Source organism: Canis lupus, chromosome 34 (assembly GCF_003254725.2).
Source record: "Canis lupus dingo isolate Sandy chromosome 34, ASM325472v2, whole genome shotgun sequence".
In the NCBI taxonomy this organism is placed as follows: domain Eukaryota; kingdom Metazoa; phylum Chordata; class Mammalia; order Carnivora; family Canidae; genus Canis; species Canis lupus.
The window spans coordinates 36,058,614-36,076,715 of NC_064276.1; the positions used below are offsets into that span (position 1 = coordinate 36,058,614).

Genomic DNA, 18,102 nt, shown 5'->3' on the forward strand with positions numbered 1-18,102 from the left:
GGACAGATAGAAACTCTGGGGATCTGTGCTACAGCTCTGCCCTTACCAGCTCTTTCACCTTCAACAAGTCATTTTAATATCAGGAAGCTTGGTTTCCTCCACTGTACAACTAAGATCTCTCTCTCTCTCAATCTCTGCCCCCCCCATACACACACACACACACACCCATGTGCAAGTGCACACATGTCCCACAGTCTCTGGGTGAAGAAATAAATGGCATAATAAACACATGGCAATGGCACGTGGAGCAGAGGAAATATTTGATGTGTTGGATTTCTACCTCTAAGAACTTATAGGTGAAGTTTTATACCACCTTTGGTGGTCACTTCTCAGTCTTCCCTGCAAATCCAGAAACCTTATATTTTTCCATTCCTTTCTCACTCTCAAAATTTGCCCTGATTAGGGTATTGAATAAACTCATTTACATAAGATATAAATGAGCAGTGCCAAGTAGGTTTCAAGTCTAATCAGTTTGGAGTAGTTTCCTGGACAGCTATGCCAAAAAGAGGCTCCTAGGAACTAGACACACTGGGGAGGAAAGCTAAGATTGATGGCCGGTGGCTCCAAGAAGGGAAAGCATGCAAATCATGCATTTGCCCTCTTTCCTGTGAAAGATGATGGTAAATGTTTCTCTTTTAAGATGCACTTAAATGTTTAAAGTAAGTATATTTGTAGGGCAAAAGAAGAACCTGAAGGACAGCGTAAGCCAAGAAAGTAGAGGTGGGGGCCCTGATTGATGCCTATTAAACTGCAGCCTGTGGGAGATTGCCCCCCTTCCGGGGGTTCAGGTCAGCATCAACAATCCGTTGTTTGAGTCGAAACCACTATTGTTTTCTCACAATGAAAATTCATTTTTTTATTTTTTATTTTTAAGATTTTATTTATTCATGAGAGACGCAGAGACATAGGCAGAGGGAGAAGCAGGCTCCCTATGAAGAACTCAATATGGGACTTGATCCCAGGACCCCAGAACCGTGACCTCGGCCAAAGGCAGATGCTCAAACACTGAGCCACCCGGGCACCCCAACTCATTTAATTTTAATAAGTCATCATTTTGTATTAAATTTGAGCATATCTTCCAAGTAATACAGAGAAAAATAACTTGGCGTTACTATTTACTATAATTCTAAGTAGTTAAAAATCTATCAACACAAGAAAAACTAAAAATGCAGATTTCCCTTTGGTCCTGCCTCTACCTTTAAAGCAGGGAACTCAACTGCTTTAAATGCTTGATGGTCTAGAAGGTTTGTAAACAGTCAAGGAGGCGAAACTCATTGTGATTAACTCCCTTCTGTTTTAAATTTAAGATTTACTCTCTCATTTTTCTTAACTGGTCTGACCAATGTGTCTCACATTTCTGTTTTAAACCAGTGTAACTGAGACAAGCCTCAGACCCCTGCTTACACATGCAGAAACAGGCCTTATCTCACTGGTCCCAAGTATTCTGAGAGTCAAATCTAACCCTCACTTTTCAAACCTCAAGCTTGAATACACAATTGTAAAGCCTATAAAAAGACCATATTTCTAATTTTATGTTTTCGTCTTCAAACTGTAACTGGAACCAGTCATTTTCCTTTGTATTATGTCCTTTTTTTTTTTTTAACCTGAAAGATCGCCTTCTCGGGCAAAATAGGTGAAGAGGAGTAAGAGGTCAAACTTCCAGTTATAAAATAAATAAGTCACAGAGATGGCATAGAGAATATAGACAATGGTATTGCATACTGGAATAATGTTATAGGGTGACAGTGACCACACTTATCATGGTGAGCACTCGGTAATGTACAGAATGGCTGAATCATTTTGTAAAGATAGATAGATGATAGGTAGATAGATAGATGATAGAAAGAAAGAAAGAAAAGAAAGAAAAAGAAAAGAAAAGAAAAGAAAAGAAAAGAAAGAAAGAAAGAAAGAAAGAAAGAAAGAAAGAAAGAAAGAAAGAAAGAAAAGAAAAGAAAAGAAAGAAAAGAAAGAAAGAAAGAAAACCTTCTCTTTTACCCACAAGCCCAGACTCCTTATATACAGTGGGCCCAAGTTGAATATATGGATTGAAATACAGAAATCTCTTCTTGAAGGAAGACTTTCCAAAGTTTCTTAGTATTTGTCCCAAGTTGCTTTCTTCTTACTGTAATGCTTTTCTTCTCTATAAATTCAGCACATATCTTAATTTCGTTTTATTTCCCTAAACTCCCAGGCCAGTCATGGACCACAGACTGTTAGGACAAGAGCCAGCCATATGTCTCTCAAGCAGAAGTTGGCTTCCATGTGGAAGCTCATCAGTGGCACAGGTCGGGAGGTAAGAGAAGCATTCAGAGTGTTGGGTCTCATCCTTCCAGTCTGTACTGAGGAGCACAGCAGGCCAGGAGCACTAAGAAATGGACTCCACTCAAGAATTCGCCTCATCCTATCAAGCCCTTCCTTCTAATGACCACTCTCGTGCCACTGAGTGTCATCCAGTCAGCACACAACATGTAGGAATCCACAACATGTAGCAATCATGTAGGAGGGTGCTTTTGCCTGAATAGTAGGGAGAAGTTATCTTTGAGGCTGAAGGAGAGGAAGAAACACTGGAAGAATAAAACTTAAAGGGAGAGAAATCTTAGGAAAAAAGGTATAGACGGGGGCTCTTGGGAACCAGAAAGAAGCAAGAAGACAGTTGAGGAAGGACTTGGGGCTGCTGCCCCAGGAGAGGATCTTAAAAGGCAAGCACGCCAGGCAGCTCTGCCTCCCTGAGGCCCTTGGTGGTTACAAGCAGCCGGATCTCTGGGGTGGGGAACCGTCTCTCCCTACGGGCTACCACCTCGGGCACTGGGGTCAGGCTGCCCAGGATCCAGCCTCAGCCACACCGATACTCCATGAGCTCTTTCAACCTCCCAAAGTCTCACTTTCCTCATCTGTGAAAATGAGAGGTCGCACAAAAGTTCAGTTTGGTGACGACTGAATGAGATAATCCACAGATATTGATGCTAAAGCTTCAGGGAAGCACCAGGCAGGGAGCGAGCACTCCCTGTTCATGGGCCTTCTCCCGCTAAGAAGCACAGCAGCAAGTGCAGGAAGGCCATGGCACGAAGACCTGGTCCATAAATGGGAAATAGCTTCCATGTTAGGAAACTGCCTTAGGGGTAAGGGGCCTTCTTTTACCCTTGCCTACCTACTTCTTTTTTTTTTTTTTCCACAATACATTTTGTGGGCCTTTGGAATCTAGGTTGATTTGAAATCTATACTGATTTAGACACTGATTGAGGAAATCTATGTTGATTCCTACATTGACATCCTTCAGAGAGTCATCTGGCCATTTTCCCCAAGTGTAGGAACAAATTTTTCCACTAATATAATTTGGATGTCATTCACAAAGACCTGTATTTCTTTTCTGCTTAATTTTTTTTTTTAACGGAGAGATAAAAGATGTAATTCCAGTGGAATTAGTTCTCTTGATTTGGCAGGACTTCTCAACAATGATTGTCTAAGGAACGGCTTTTCTCCAATAAGCTGCTCAATTTAACAAAGAGGATTGGTCCCTATGTTGATCCCATATTTTTTCTGAAAGATTTTATTTATTCATGAAAGACACACAGAGAGAGGCAGAGAGAGAAGCAAGGTCCCTGCAGAGAGCCCAGTGTGGGACTCAATCCCAAGACCCCTGGATCATGACCTGAGCCAAAGGCAGATGCTCAACTGCTGAGCCACCCAGCGCCCCTGATCCCATATTGATGGTAACTTGGCATCAGGCTTTTTCTTTTCTTTTTCTTTTTCTTTTCTTCTTCTTCTTCTTCTTCTTCTTCTTCTTCTTCTTCTTCTTCTTCTTCTTTTTCTTTTCTTCTTCTTCTTCTTCTTTTTTTTTTTTTTTTTTTTTTTACCTTGAGAGACACGCCAAATGTCCTCTGTCTTGGTCCTTTAAGTGACAATGATAGCATTTGAGAATCTAGTTTGCTCCTTTTAGGGAGAAAACGAGCTCTTTTATATAGTCTGTGCATAAGTGGTTTCAGAGCCATCTCTCCTCCACCCATGGGCCCCAAGTCCTTCTCCTGCTTTCTTCCCTAAATGTTCTTGGCAGGCTTCTGAGAATGCCCAGTTTGGAGGGGAAACACTCAAGATTATTTTAAAAGTGTCAGTGGAAGTTGCTGAAATCAGCTTTCAGATTCAGACAACTTTTTTTTAGTAGCAGAAATCCGTGTTGGTGGGGGCGGCCTCCGTTCCCCCTGCCCTGGCTCCGGCCTCCCTGACTGTTCACCCTGGCCGGTTATGTCAAGCCTTCTGCGACTGCTGTGCATCGCGGCTGGTGTGGAATTACCAAGGATGATGGGGCCCAATGTTTTGGTGTTAAAGAATTAAGTAATTGGGTTCCCTTTTGCAAATAAAAGAACATGAGTTTCACCTACTATCTACTTTATTACGTCAAATGCTCTCTCTCTCCATTTCAATAAGTACATGGTATAAAGATTTTGTATCCAGGATTACCCTAGTGGCCCACCCAGAAAAATGGAAACTTCTTTGCTCTAAACTCCTGAAAACACTAGGGAAAGCTTGAGAGCTGAAACTAATATCGATATAATCCAAGCTAGTGCACCTTTCTAAGGGCTTTGCGTGGATTCATTTAGCCATCACCACCAGGCCTGTGAGGCAGATGCTATTGGGATCTCTGTGTTATTGATGAAGAAAATGCATACAGAGATGTGAAGCACTTTCCCCAAGGTTGCACAGCTGATACGTAGCAGAGCTGGGATTTGAACACACTAACTCTAGAATCTACCCTTCCCCTTGTAACCATCCCCTTGAGTTAATTAAAGCTTGTGGTCTCTAAATTTTGTTACGAACAATATTGTTAAAAATGATGTTAGAATTTGTTTAAAAAGAATAAGCCTAAGAAAGAACTTTATTAAATTGTGTTAAATTTCTCAACTGAGAGTATGTAAGAGTTATTTGGCTATTGCCACATGACAGCTGAGAGCGGGAAGGGCCTGAAAGGACGACAATCAACCCTTTAAATATCAAGTTGCCTACTACACACCAGGTCTTATCTCCTGGCTCCCTTCTGGATGCTCTGGAAAACCAGGAGTTCAGCTAGATTATTGCTTTTGGCCTCTAGGTTCTATAGGCTCATGACTCGAAAACAATAATGTCTAGGACAAGATGAATAATGTTGAGAGCCAGGAAATAATGTGAAGTGAAACAACACCGTGGTCAGAACTTTAGAGAAAAAGAGAAACAGAGCAGGGTCTTTTCTTTTCTTTTTCTTTTTTCTTTTTTTTTTTTTTTTTTTTTTTCGGTTTCTGATCATCTCAGACTCTCCTGACTTAAAAAAATTGGCATCGCCTGGCTGGGCCCCCGGTTTTCACAACCGGAGTTATTTTGGCAGTTCTGAAAAACATCTTCAGGTTCTGTGAGGTCTAACACTTTTTAAATTGAGGGGGAGTCCTCTTTAAGAAAAAGAATACTGATTTACAAATGCAAACTTTGCATATGCTAGAATTACAGTCACAAGCCTCCTTACTGATCTCCTTGCTTTCCGCTGTCTCTAGTCTAAGTTCTTCATCTGTGTAAACTTTGGGTCCCAAAGTGTGTTCATTCAGAGAGGTGGAAACAGATGTGACAAAAATGAGAGCTCCTCCGTCAGTTCAGCTTGGGAGATTCTCAGCACATTCATTCTTAGCGATTCCCGATCCACACCAGCATACTAAAAGTGCTAAGAAATCCTGTGCTTAGAAAATCCACAAAAACCTGTCTGTCCATGGAAATCGGGGCATAGCTATCAGCATCTCACAGGTAAAGCCAGGTTTGGAAATTCTGATGTTGGTTGGTTTTCAGAAAGCATTCCTATAGCATGCCCCAGGTGAAAAAAAAAATAAGTTCCAAAGTTCACTAACATCTCCAGGATCAGGTCCAAATGAACCGGGCCAGCACCCCAGGCCAACCCCAATCTGGCCTTATGCCGTCTCAACCCCACCCACCTTCCAACTCCTCAAGAGCAAAAGGTCTGAGCCTCTTAGTTCCACCACTGACTGCACAGGCCAGCTTATTGCTTATGAGAGACACCCAGTGCTCTGCTCTCGTCCCCACTGCTGGACTCTCACAGCATGCTGGGCCATGTACTTTCATGCTGGCCGTGCGTCCTAGACCACATCCAGCATCATTAATTGACTACGTCAACGTCATAGCTTCCTCTTTCCCCCAGCTAACCACATTTCCAGAGGCGAAGAACCATTATCTTCTTTCTTAGCACCCAGGTATGCATGGATGAGCTCCCTGTGCAAGCAGATGGCACTTAACCAACCTACGAGTAAGTCTCGGTAGACTTCCTTTCACATCAACTGGCTCCACTGATTCCTGAGACCGGGCCACTGGAGCATATGGAAGATGAACATATAAGCCTATTAGGAGGTTCACGGGTCCAGCCCCACTCCTAACACTGCATTCAGTGACGCAGAGAAGGTGACTCAAGAGGGAGGCAGTTTATAGAGTGGACATGCAGAGTATCTATCTAGCTTGCAGGGGACTCGATGAGATTCTATAAAACAGGGCTTTACCAACAGGTAGGAGAAGGCATATGTTTATTCAACACCAGGATACAACTTCCTCGGCTGGTCACAAAAATGTACAATTCCCAGAAATTCCTTCCTAATAGATGCTTAATTAGTATCTGCTGTGATAAGTCGATCACCGAATCAATTTTAACGCCACCTCAAATCTTAAATTAAACTCTCTTGTTTTCTTAACATGAAGGCTCCTACTTTATCTTATAACATGGGTAATTTTTCCCTCTGAGTAGAATAAAATTAAACAGGTTCATAAAATATTCATTAACTTACATATGAACACATACACATCTATGTCTCTAAGTTTAAATTACTTGTCTCCTGTAGCCTGGGATAACTAAATATTTGCTATAGGTATTTCCTAAAATGTCTTTCTATTCCTTAGACACAAAGGAGTACTTGTGTATAGTACAAAGTAACTGATTTAGGCCTTTCATTTACATGATCATATTCACTAGAATCCATGACCAGCTTATATAAGTCTGTATTAGTGATGTCAGTAGCCCACTGCTGGACCTTTACTTACACAATCCTTTTTAGAGGGGAGCGGAGAGAGGGAGAAGGAGAATCCTAAGCAGGCTCCACGCCCAGCATAGAGCCCAACATAGGGCTCGATCTCACAGCCCCGAGATCATGACCTGGTCCCAAATCAAGAGTCAGATGCTTGACCGACTGAGCCCCCCAGGTGTCCCTACTTAAATAATACTTTTGATGATGACAGTGATGACCTTGAACAAGGGCAGCCCATCCTAGTTCTTTCTCTGATGACCTCAAGATATTAGAGCCACAGTAACAAAGGACTAGAGCAGGATTTCAAGCTCCACCTCTATCTACAGCCAGCTGGTGACCCTGGACAGGTCTCCTAGCTCCACTGGGTCTTAATTTTCCTATTTGTAATTTGAGGTGCTTAGACTGGATGTGGTAAAATTACGTGACTCCATTAAGCAAATTCCATATTCTACTAAAAGATCTCCTAAAAGGCGTGTGGTTAATTAGGAACTAAAATTAGATTGAACTATAACTAGCTTCTTAGAAGTAAAATTTCAGCCACATTCCTGGTGCTTAGCCGGTATCAGTCCCAGGTTTACGGGGATATCATGTTGCTAGGGTCACTTCAGTCCCCAGTTTACTGTGTGTCATGTTGCTAGGGTTACTTCGGAAGCAATTACAGGACCAGCCTTTCCTTGACTGGCCTTTTCTAAGGATATTTATTCATTTACACATTTTCTAATTGTGAACACATTTATTGGAATCCTTGTGACATAAAGATTTTTAACATATGTGTCCACTTAATATTCTTGAGGAAACTAAAACCAGGCCCTTTATAGCAAATGTCATGAGTTGAGGACAAAGAAACTTTTCAAAATATTCTGTATGTATAGATGAGCTGTTCCAGATTGATTAATCCTCTTTAGTCATTCTGTAACCTACGAGTGATAATATCAAACACATTAAAAAAAAAGGCAAAAAGATAGGAATATAAATTTCTGGAGCATTTGTTGTTTTTACAATTTATGCATGAAGGATTATACAGATTAAGAATACACATGCTTTCTGTGAGACCCTCTCATAAGGGAAATGCTTGTTAACTAGAATTGTTTTCTATAACTGTTATCAAAGTGAATCAGCTAAGAAGATTATCAATCACCTACCACGTGTAAGACTCTAGGATAGCTACAGTAGGAGGAAAAGAGGCCTAAAAAACGAGTGTGTTAGGACATCTGGGCGGCTCAGCGATTGAACGTCTGCCCTCCGCTCAGGTCATGATGCCGGCGTCCTGGGATCGAGTCCCACATCGGCTCCCTGCAGGGACCCTGCTTCTCCCTCTGCCTGCGTCTCTGCCTCTGTGTCTCTCATGAATAAATAAATAAAATCTTAAAAAAAAAACTTAGTGTGTTGCTAAAGAAATTGATAATACAGGTGAAATAAAAGACACACATGTAAAGATAATGATAAATCTGCTGCAGTGTAGAGTAAAAGACGAGTAACAGAAGAAACAAGTGCTAAGGAAGTAAAGCTCTGTGTTTATTTGATTTATAAAAGAGCTTTTAAAAGAGTATAAATGGAATACATTTTAAATTAGAAATATAATTCTAAATTTTAAAAGGTCTCTTCAGATTTGTTTTGGACTTGTCCTCATTGTGAGGTCAACTCAGTGTCCTCACTGAAGCCAACGTAATAGACACTAAATCCAATAAGAATAATTTTACCCAGTAGCATCTGGTGAAAAAGAAAAGCCAGACTTACCTGTACATTGGCATGGACGGACCCAGGCACTTGATATTTCAACTCATGGGCTGTTGTTTGAGATTTTGGAAGCAGGAAAGGATATGAAAGGGACCGATATTTTGATTTCATGATCTAAAATAAAGGAAAACAGGTTAAAAAAAAAAAAAAAAGATCCAGATGAGAAAATAGCTCCCTTCCTCCCTACTTTGTGATTATAAAAGAAATTCAGATTCATTTGAAAGTGAAAAAGAAAAACGTTAACTGTGGAGTTTCTAGTTGAAGAGGCAATAGATTATTTATTTTTATAATGTTCTTTCCATTTTCCAGTGTCAGAGAACTCCTTTTCTCCTTCTTCTTTTTCTTCTTTTTTAACCTTATGTAGTGGGCATGTATTATTTTATATTTTTAAAGAAAGTTTAAATATACTCTAGGATTTAGAGGCACATAGTTGCAAAAATGGCATTTTTTTTTGTAGACTGATTCCTTACTATGTTTTAGATATCTTGTCACAGCAGTACAGCACTGCATATCCTATTTTAATAACTTCATAAGAAAATGATAAAGAACCATAATTTGTTAAACAAATTCCTATTAATGTACATTTCAGTTATTTCTCATTTTTTCAGGCTTATTAGAAGCAATGTCAAAATAAATTCCCTATCAGATTACTTCTTTAACTGAAATAGCCAAAAAAAAAAAAAAAAAAGATTTCCTAAGCTAAAGGTTGTATAGTTTTTAAAAAGCTTTCTGGGGTTTACCAACTTATCCTACCACAAACAGAGCATAGAAGCATCCGAAATCCCAAAACCAATCCCAGATACTAGTAGGTTAAGAGTAATATCCTTTCATTTATTCATTCATGCTCCCTTCATTTCTGTTAAAAAATATTTTCATTATTTCTCAGACTCCATGTTCAGTGGGGAGTCTGCTTAAGATTCTTCCTCTCTCTGCCCCCACCCCACCCCCTACTCTCTCACTCTCTCTTCCTCTCTAAAATAAATAAATCTCAAAAAAATATTTCCTTTATTTCTAAAAAGTCATCAAGTTTATGTAAATAAAAGCTTATGCAAATGAAAATCAAGGTGAGATTCTAAGTTGTTGATAAGACTTTTTCCCCCCAGATTATCAAGGAGACTAAGGCCTCATCACAATTTACAGTAAATAAGATGGGACCTTAATGACAGCCAGATGGTAGGTACTTAAGTTATTCCTGTAATGAAGGCACAGCCAGTCTGCAGAGAAGGAAATGTGCTCACACCACTCCCCTCGCTCAGAGCCGCCTCCCAGAAGCCTGGACCAGTATGAACCCAGCGCAATGCCAGGACTGGGAGGACTGGAAAGCTTGAGCTCTCACATCCAAACGAGACCCCTGTCCCCCCTACAATAGGCCTCCAGATGACCGTCAGTCCAGACCCGATGCTTAATCAGCACTGAGTATCCAAGACATTAAAAGGATCACAGCAGGCCCTGAACGTAGCATCCGTCTCTCTGTGCACTGAAGTGTCTGTGGAGTGAAAGTTCAGGAACATCATCTTCTTCTGCCCACAGAGCCCGGCTCCCTGACAACCAGGCCCTCAATGCCAGACGAGCCACCGCAGCACCTTCTCGCCAACCCCACCAGGTTTCTCGTCTCCCAGGCTCGCTCTCTTTATGCGGACGGAGTCACGATGACACCAACCACGGACCTTCGTGAAGTTCCAGCGCTGGATGAAGTGACGCGCCACGTCGCGAGCCGCCTTCCCGTGGACTGCGGAGGCAATGTCGTGCCACGGCATCCGGGGAGTGGAGTATCTGTCAATGAAATCTGCCCGGTGGCCCGGGCAAGCATCGTCACTAACTGCTATGCCAGGGACGAGCCATCTGATTCCAGCACTGCCCCCAACCATGATAGGTAAAAGGAGACATGGGAGTGTTGACTTGGCTTGGTGGAACTGTACCTTGATGGCCAAGGGAAACATAGATACCACATGGAGGGGCACAGTCCCCCCGCAACCGTGTCCCTCCCCCACGATGTTTCCATTTCACTTAGTATGAGATAATCACTAGGCAAGGCAAGATGTGAGTTGGTGCCAATTATCTAAGGTGTGTCCTTAATATCACATTTTCCTTTTGTGTCCTGTTCAAATAACCCCAGGCCATGTACACAGTTCCATCTCTATCTTCTCCTAGATGAACATGTACAAGTGATAGTCTGAAAATGTCCAATTTTAATGCTGGGAGATGAAGATGATACTCAGAAAAGGAGATGATCAAAGGAAGGGCACCATCTCTTACAGAATTACAGATGATTACCCCCAAGATATGCCGAGATGAAACCTAGAGTTTGCAGACAGCAAGCTATATCTCACGCTCTTCCCTTATTACGACTATAAGGAAAAGTCCTTAAGCGTATGGCTGAATCATAGTCCCCAGAGTTTTTACCAAATACCCAAAACAAAGCAAAGCAGAACACAGGACATGATAGCCTGCCCATGCAAACTTGCTCAGATGCTGACAAGTAAAAGACAAAATATAAGCAGCCACCCACTATCATGGTACTCACCAGCAAAAGGTTTATCAAGTTGTACCCAGTCTTTGAAGACAAAATTGCAGTAGTCCTTTCCATGCCAGAACCTGGTTTCCCCATGGAGCTCTCCCATGCCCGTCTGTAAACTGCGGAGGGAGCTGGTGTCTGTGAAGGCAGCAGAGACTGTGTTCAGGTGGGCCTCAGGGAGGGAGGCTCACCTCTCATTTATTAACCCCTTAGAGACGTCCGAACTGTTCTCCTTAAGGCTCAAAACTAGGTGTTCGTGCCATCTGAGGCCGTGGGCTGGCAAGGTTTCACAATGCACACAAGTTTATCATTAGTGGGTAGTTGGGCCTATCACCAGGCTCGTCACTTGACACTGAAATCCAACATTCTCTGCCCCGTCTACCAGATGACTGAAGTCATCGAGTTAACTGTGAATCAAGAAGTAAGTCACTGGGAGGGACAATCAAAGAGCAGGTCAGGTAGAGAAACACGAGAGGCAAAGGCCATGAAGAAATCATGCCCTTGGCTCTCCCCAACCCATACGGTGCATGCCCGATACATAATTCTTGTCTTTTGCACCTCAAAAGCAAGAACCTCAGATTTGCAGCCCTAGATCGTCAAGCTAAGTGATACTGAGCTTCATCGTTTTGGATCAGGGATTCCTTATACAAAGAAAGGAAGAATTTGGCCTACATGGATGGCATCTAAAATCCTAGGCCCCTAACATTTTACATTCCCAGCATCAAAAATGACACCCACGAAGAAAATCACAACACACAGAACTTATGATTACACAGGTGCAAAAGCAGCAAACCACTGCAACGTTCCACAAAGAGCCCTGCTGGGAGCATTTTACTTAAAGGTAAATACTTTGCCTTAAATAGTTTGTGCGTTTACAGGGCTACGTTGACCACAAAGACCACTAAGCAGGAAGACAAGCAGAACTACGAATCACAAATGCAGCGCTTGGCACAAAAGAGGCACTTAACAAATAGACACTGGATGCAATATTGGTTGAGTGAATAAATGGTAGCAAGTACCAGTGAGAGTTGTGGCCTGGCCCCCTACCACCACACGTCCCCACTACTGTCTTTCTAAAATGCAGACTGTTGGCTTAAAAGCATTTTAAGACCACCTGCTACCTACGGGGAGTCAAATCTGTAAAGCTGAGTGTGCACAGAAGGCTCTTCCCAAACTGGTGCCAACCTCCCTTTCTGATCCTTCTTTTCCCCACCCCAGGCCCTGTGTGCACCACATTTCTCACAGTATTTTGACAGGCGTGGTCTGTTCTGTCTTGGTGCAGTTGGCACATTATTCCTTCCATCTGGAATGATCTTCCCTCCCTCTCATCCTCGTCTTCACATTCTCCCAGAGCCACATTAGCTGTTACCTGCCCCACCGATACCTCCCAGACCCCAGCAGGGAGAGGCAGCCACTAGCTGTTGAATAGAACCATCAGCAGCTGCACGCCCCAGGGCCCCTGACTCTGGGACACAAGTGTGTGACGATGCTCCCCGCCAGTCTGCAAACTCCTCAGGGGTGGGGCGTGTAACTTCTCTGCTTGGTGTAGGTGCCGGTATTCAGGAGGCAACCTACAAGGATTCGCATAGCAAAAGTTTTTAAACAATCACCACACACACTACCAACATTCTATCTCAAATGGAAATAATTAACCTTCAAAGGTTACTGAAATAATCTGTAAAAGAAAAATGTCTTGGGGTACCTGGGAGACTTGGTCAGTTAAGTGTCAGACTCTTGATTTCAGCTCAGGTCATGATCTCAGGGTTAGGAGATCAAGCCCCAAGTTGGGCTCTGCACTGGGTATGGAGCCTGCTTAAGATTCTCTCTCCCTCTCCCTCTGCCCCTCCCCACCTCTTAAAAGAAAGAAAGAAAGAAAAAAAAAGAAAGAAAAATGTCTTAAAGAGCTAATTTTTTAAAGATTTTATTCATCATTCATTCATTCATTTTAGAGTGTGCGTGCACATGTAAGCAAGGGAAGGGCTAGAGGGAAAGAGAGAAAAAGAACGCAAAGCAGACTGCCCTGACCCCAGAGCCTGACACCAGGTCCATCCCAGGACCCTGAAAACCATGACCCCAGCTGAAACCAAGAGTCAGATGTTCAACCAACTGAGCTACCCAGGTGCCCTTTAAAGTGGTAATTATTAACAAAACTCAGCCACGTTAAAAATAGAATTCTGTTGACTTCTCCCAGGGGTTTATGTTCCTGCTGCATTAAGACTGAGAGGCCAAAGTACTGGTCATCTGTTTGCTCACCAGTCAAATCTTTATAGTGAGCATGGCACTTCGCATTTTTAAAGAGAGAAAAAAAAAGGAAATAGAATGAGATAAATAAGGGTCAGATTCCAACATTTAAAAAAATATATATATGTAAGATAATAGATTATATATACAGGCTAGAGCTTTACGTCTACATACATATGTTTGTGTAAAAATTAACTTTCACCTACCAGTTAGGATAAGAAAAGCAAAACACAAAATTCTCGTCTCAAAAAACTATGTTGGTACTAATTGGATTCAAGCTGCTCATAATTCAGACATGGTTTTGGTTTCAGTCTAAATAATCTTGGCCTAAGTTATCTCAACTAAATCAAGGTCTTCCTCAGAACAAATCAAATATTAAGGCAATGGAGCCCAGGACCCCTAGTTACTGGGATCACTGCTCAAAAGCGCAGGAGCAGCTATCAGCCGAAGAGAGGCTTTTCACCCCCACGACGCCGATCTGCGGGGCCCCTCCTGAGTCTGCATCTGGCTCCCAGGGATTCATCAGTGCACCTGCCTCGTCTTTGGCGCGGGCTCATGCCAGTTTCCTGCCATCCTCATCCATCCACAGCCCAGGCCTGCATCCTCCGCACCATTACTCCAACCCCCCTTCTTGGCCTTCTTTCCTGGTGCCTCCTCCCCAACAAAGTTCTCCTGACCTTCTCCTAACCGTGCCCCTCTAGCACCAGATTCTCCTGTGGCTCTAAGACGTACAGCCAGGCCCAGGGCCTCACTCGGCCATGTCCACCTACTTGTCCCACCAGCACTTAAAATCACGTGTTTGACACTAGAATCACTAGTATCCTCACAGAACCAAGCCTTCCCTTGATGTCCTTGATTTCTGCTTTCCGTTCATTGTCACTCAAGCTCAAAGCTCCAAATCAATGTTGGCTCCCTCTCTTTCCTTCTTTTTGATCTTCCCCACCTACCTCCTGACGGCCATTTCTCAAATCCCATTGAAATTCTGCGGATTCCGTCTTTGGAAAAAGTTTGTTTTGTTCACTTCATTCTTGGGACAAGCTAGTTGGACTCCGTGTGTCTCTAATGTAACTTAGTACAACACCACCCTTAACCCCTCCATCCCCCCCACCGCCCATCCTCTCCAACCCCTACCCCTCACCACCCCCCCCGCCCAGGAATTCTCCAACATCTAGTGGGTGAAGCTCAATGTCGCAACCTGATTTTCAAGACCCTCCCAATACAGGTGCAGATTTATCCCACCAACCCAACCTGTACACAAATTTACTAACACCTTAACCATAATTCTAAAACCCAAAAGCTCTGAAACGTCAAACGTTTTCTTACAGCTCATTTGTTAGTAAAATCTGACCTAAACTGACGAAAGGTTATATCTTTGTTTAGCCCATCTGCTGTTGCACAAATATAAACGATTTGCTTACAGGGTATTTCCTGGACCCTGCAAGCAGTATAATATTATAGGTTTTGCATTACCTTTCTAAAATCCAGAATCCTCTCATTTCTGAAGCACATCTGATCCCTAGGAGTTTCGATAAGAAACAGCAGACCTCTAGGTATTTACACACTCCACACCTATGTCTGAGACACTGAAATACACATTTTTTGGCATTTCCCATTCAGGTGTCTTAAGATGTAACATCTACCTGGATGCCCGTTTTTTTTTTTTTTTTTCCCCATTTTAGGCTCTATCTACTAAATCTTTGCCTATATTCAAGGCCACTTCCAAAATATGTTCTCAATGAGTTATATTTAAAAAAAAAAACAAAAAACCTGATTTTTGAAAGTCGGATTTTAGAATTGTGAATTGGGCTTTACATTTATGGACAAGGCTTTATTGGCAACCCTTACCTGTAGGCGTATCTCCCCCCTGCTGAATTACTAAGGCACTAGGTCAGTGAAACATTTAAACCCGATGCTTACCTATTAGATAATTAACTCTTTGACAAGAGAAAATAAGCCTTCTGTATCTTATATTGTTGAATCCCTGAGAACTGTGTTTAGACACGCTTTAACCTACTGTTCTTTATCCCTTATGATTAGATATCTGGGACTGGAACACTGTCTCAGCTAAATTGCAGAAATGATTCCTCCCCTCAGCCATTTAGTTAATCTTGCTTCAAAAGAAATATCAGCAAACAGTTGTCGAGTATAAGAGGAGAAAAAGTCAACTGTTTAAAGCTAACAGTCATCAGGCAAAGCCACTGCAACTTAAAATTCTCCCTCTTGCAACATCATTTTGAAAGAAAAAAAAATCTTGAAGAATGGCTGAATGATTTTGAATATATATATTACAGAAATGTGTCGTGATTACTAATTACATTCCATATGAACTGATTTTAGTGCTATTTCTAATTAACCCATAGTGATCTTGCATGCACGCTACACACTGATTTCTATACACCAGTAAGGTTCACTAGAAGCCCAGTTCATTGTGGTCTTTATTTTTAATGATTTATTTATTTGAGAAAGAGAGCAAACAGGGGGGAGGTGGAGAAGGAGAGAAAAAAAATTTCAAACACTGAGCATGAAGCCCAGACATGGGGCTCAGTGCAGAGCTTGATCCCATGACCATGACCATGACCATGACCGGGGCTGAAATCAAGACTTGGACGCTTAACCAACTTCACCATCATGGTCTTTTGCGTTAAGGTGAAACTAAGGCTGCAAAGAAGTTAACCCAGTTTATAGCCTCAGGAAAGGAAGTTATTAACTCAAGCAAATACTCAGCTTCAGATTTCTCATGAAGAGCTACTCTATGTTTAATTCGGGTTTCAAGTCCTATGAGACACTATAAGATTAAGTCATTACACAACTTAAACGTAGAGCTGTGCTCTTTAAATTCCTTTTATAGAATATAGAATATAGAATATAGTAGAATGTTACTCTTTTTTTTTTTTTCAACACAAATTCACATGGAACTTCCATATATGCAGGATTTCTCTGGTTGGAGCAAGAACCAATAGAGGTGGGAGGGCCCAGGGCCCACCTACTGAGGGTTCTTCTCAGACCCCGAGAAACACCAAGGTCCCCCATGTGACTCACATCCAGCCCCTGCAGCTGGGCTCTGCCTCAGTCTTCTAAATAGCACACTAGAACCCTGGCCTTGGAATTCGGCCAAACGCTTGTGATGCAGTAATTCGCATTTCTGCTGACTCACAAATCTGCCTTGTGAGCTCTGGGAGGCTGATAAACCGGAACACCACTGTGCAAGTTCCTTATCATCTCTGACCCTCAGTTTCCTGATCGGCAGAGAGGGAGATAACACTACGACTCCCAAGCACCACCAGTGCTCAGGGTCCTAACAGGCAGTCCGCACATGATAAACTAGCTTAGGATTTTCCTGTGGCTGCCAGACTTTGCGATTGTTACTCATCCCTTGATGCGATCCAAGGCCAAAGTCCTCTTCATCCCCGCCACCCCACGTTAGGTCCTGAGTAACTCATTCAAACACGTAGTTCTTACAAAAGCCCATCAGGTTACAATTTCTAGTAACACGTGTGGCGTGAAAACTGTGCAAACAGGACGCCAATCCAGAAACACACTCGGCTCATGCAGCAAAAGCGGAAGCCTAAGGACATTTTGCTGCATCACACATCACTTACCCGTGTCAGGTCTAGGGAGCCCCTGCTCAGACTTACTGGAAGAGCGAAAGAGTTTCAGGTGGGGTTTTAAACCATGGATTAAATTCTGACGACTTCTACAGTGATTACAATAACCTGGAGAAAGTTGAGAGTTCTTTTTTTTTTTTTTCTACACAGAGAAATACATATACATCAAGTTTTCTAAACTGAAGAGCAGCCTCGATCATTTTTTAAATGAGGCAAGTCTATAAAATCAGTCATAAATTCTGTGCAACAGAAAACCGCAGAGCTCTAAGACAGATTTGGAAAGAACAGCAAATTTATAAGATGTAGAAAATCTAATGTTTAAAGATAAAAGCTTCATGTATCACTGGATAGGAAGAGAAATGAAATTTCTTCCCTGAGAAGTGAAGGACACCTAATGCTTTTCTCTTCGTGACTTGGCATTATTTTGGAAATGCTTAGTCATTCTGCTACCATCAGAAGTATGAATTGGGGTCGTGATGACTACGTATGTGAATAAAACAATTTGTTCTAAATGAGGCCAACCAAGCCTCAAAATGGCAGGATATTGACTAGGGCCATATAGCCACCTGTCCGCATCGCTCCTATGACTCCATTCCAGGAAGATGGGTTTTAAAGACTGGTATACACAGGGTCCAGGACAGAATTATTGAGATACATCCTGGCAAAGGAAGACTTACTGGAGGCGCTGCCAATGCTGCTGATGCTGTCTACATTGTGCAGGTGATGCCTGTGGAGCTGCCTGTAGAGGCTAAATTTAGAGAATTTTCTGGACTTTCCTATTCCTTTCAGCTTTGAATCCATATCATCAACACTCTTCGAGGTGGGCACATTTTTACTAGATTCCTTTTCATTTTTCAGGCTTAGGGATTCCATGGACTCCGTTGTTTCAGCCTGAGAAAATTATTTAAAAAAAAAAAAAAAGACACTGCGTAAGGTATGCTGCAATGCGATCCTTTAATTCCAG

At 42.3% G+C, this 18,102-nt stretch overlaps 1 protein-coding gene across 10 annotated transcripts in view; it reads right to left on the reverse strand.

The window, feature by feature from the left end:
* The window catches only part of PLD1 (phospholipase D1), a 204,993-nt gene that overhangs the window by 53,688 nt on the left and 133,203 nt on the right, over window positions 1-18,102 (reverse strand). For 8 of the 10 annotated variants that reach the window (XM_025425594.3, XM_049105845.1, XM_049105843.1 and 5 more), the window contains 5 exons: window positions 17,816-18,029; window positions 17,133-17,246; window positions 11,302-11,430; window positions 10,445-10,563; window positions 8,778-8,891 (listed from right to left, as the gene is read on the reverse strand). In XM_025425594.3, coding sequence (XP_025281379.1) covers window positions 8,778-8,891; window positions 10,445-10,563; window positions 11,302-11,430; window positions 17,133-17,246; window positions 17,816-18,029 — 690 coding nt within the window. The remainder of the gene's footprint in view (window positions 1-8,777; window positions 8,892-10,444; window positions 10,564-11,301; window positions 11,431-17,132; window positions 17,247-17,815; window positions 18,030-18,102) is intronic. The other 2 variants (XM_049105846.1, XM_025425597.3) reach the window with 1 other exon arrangement.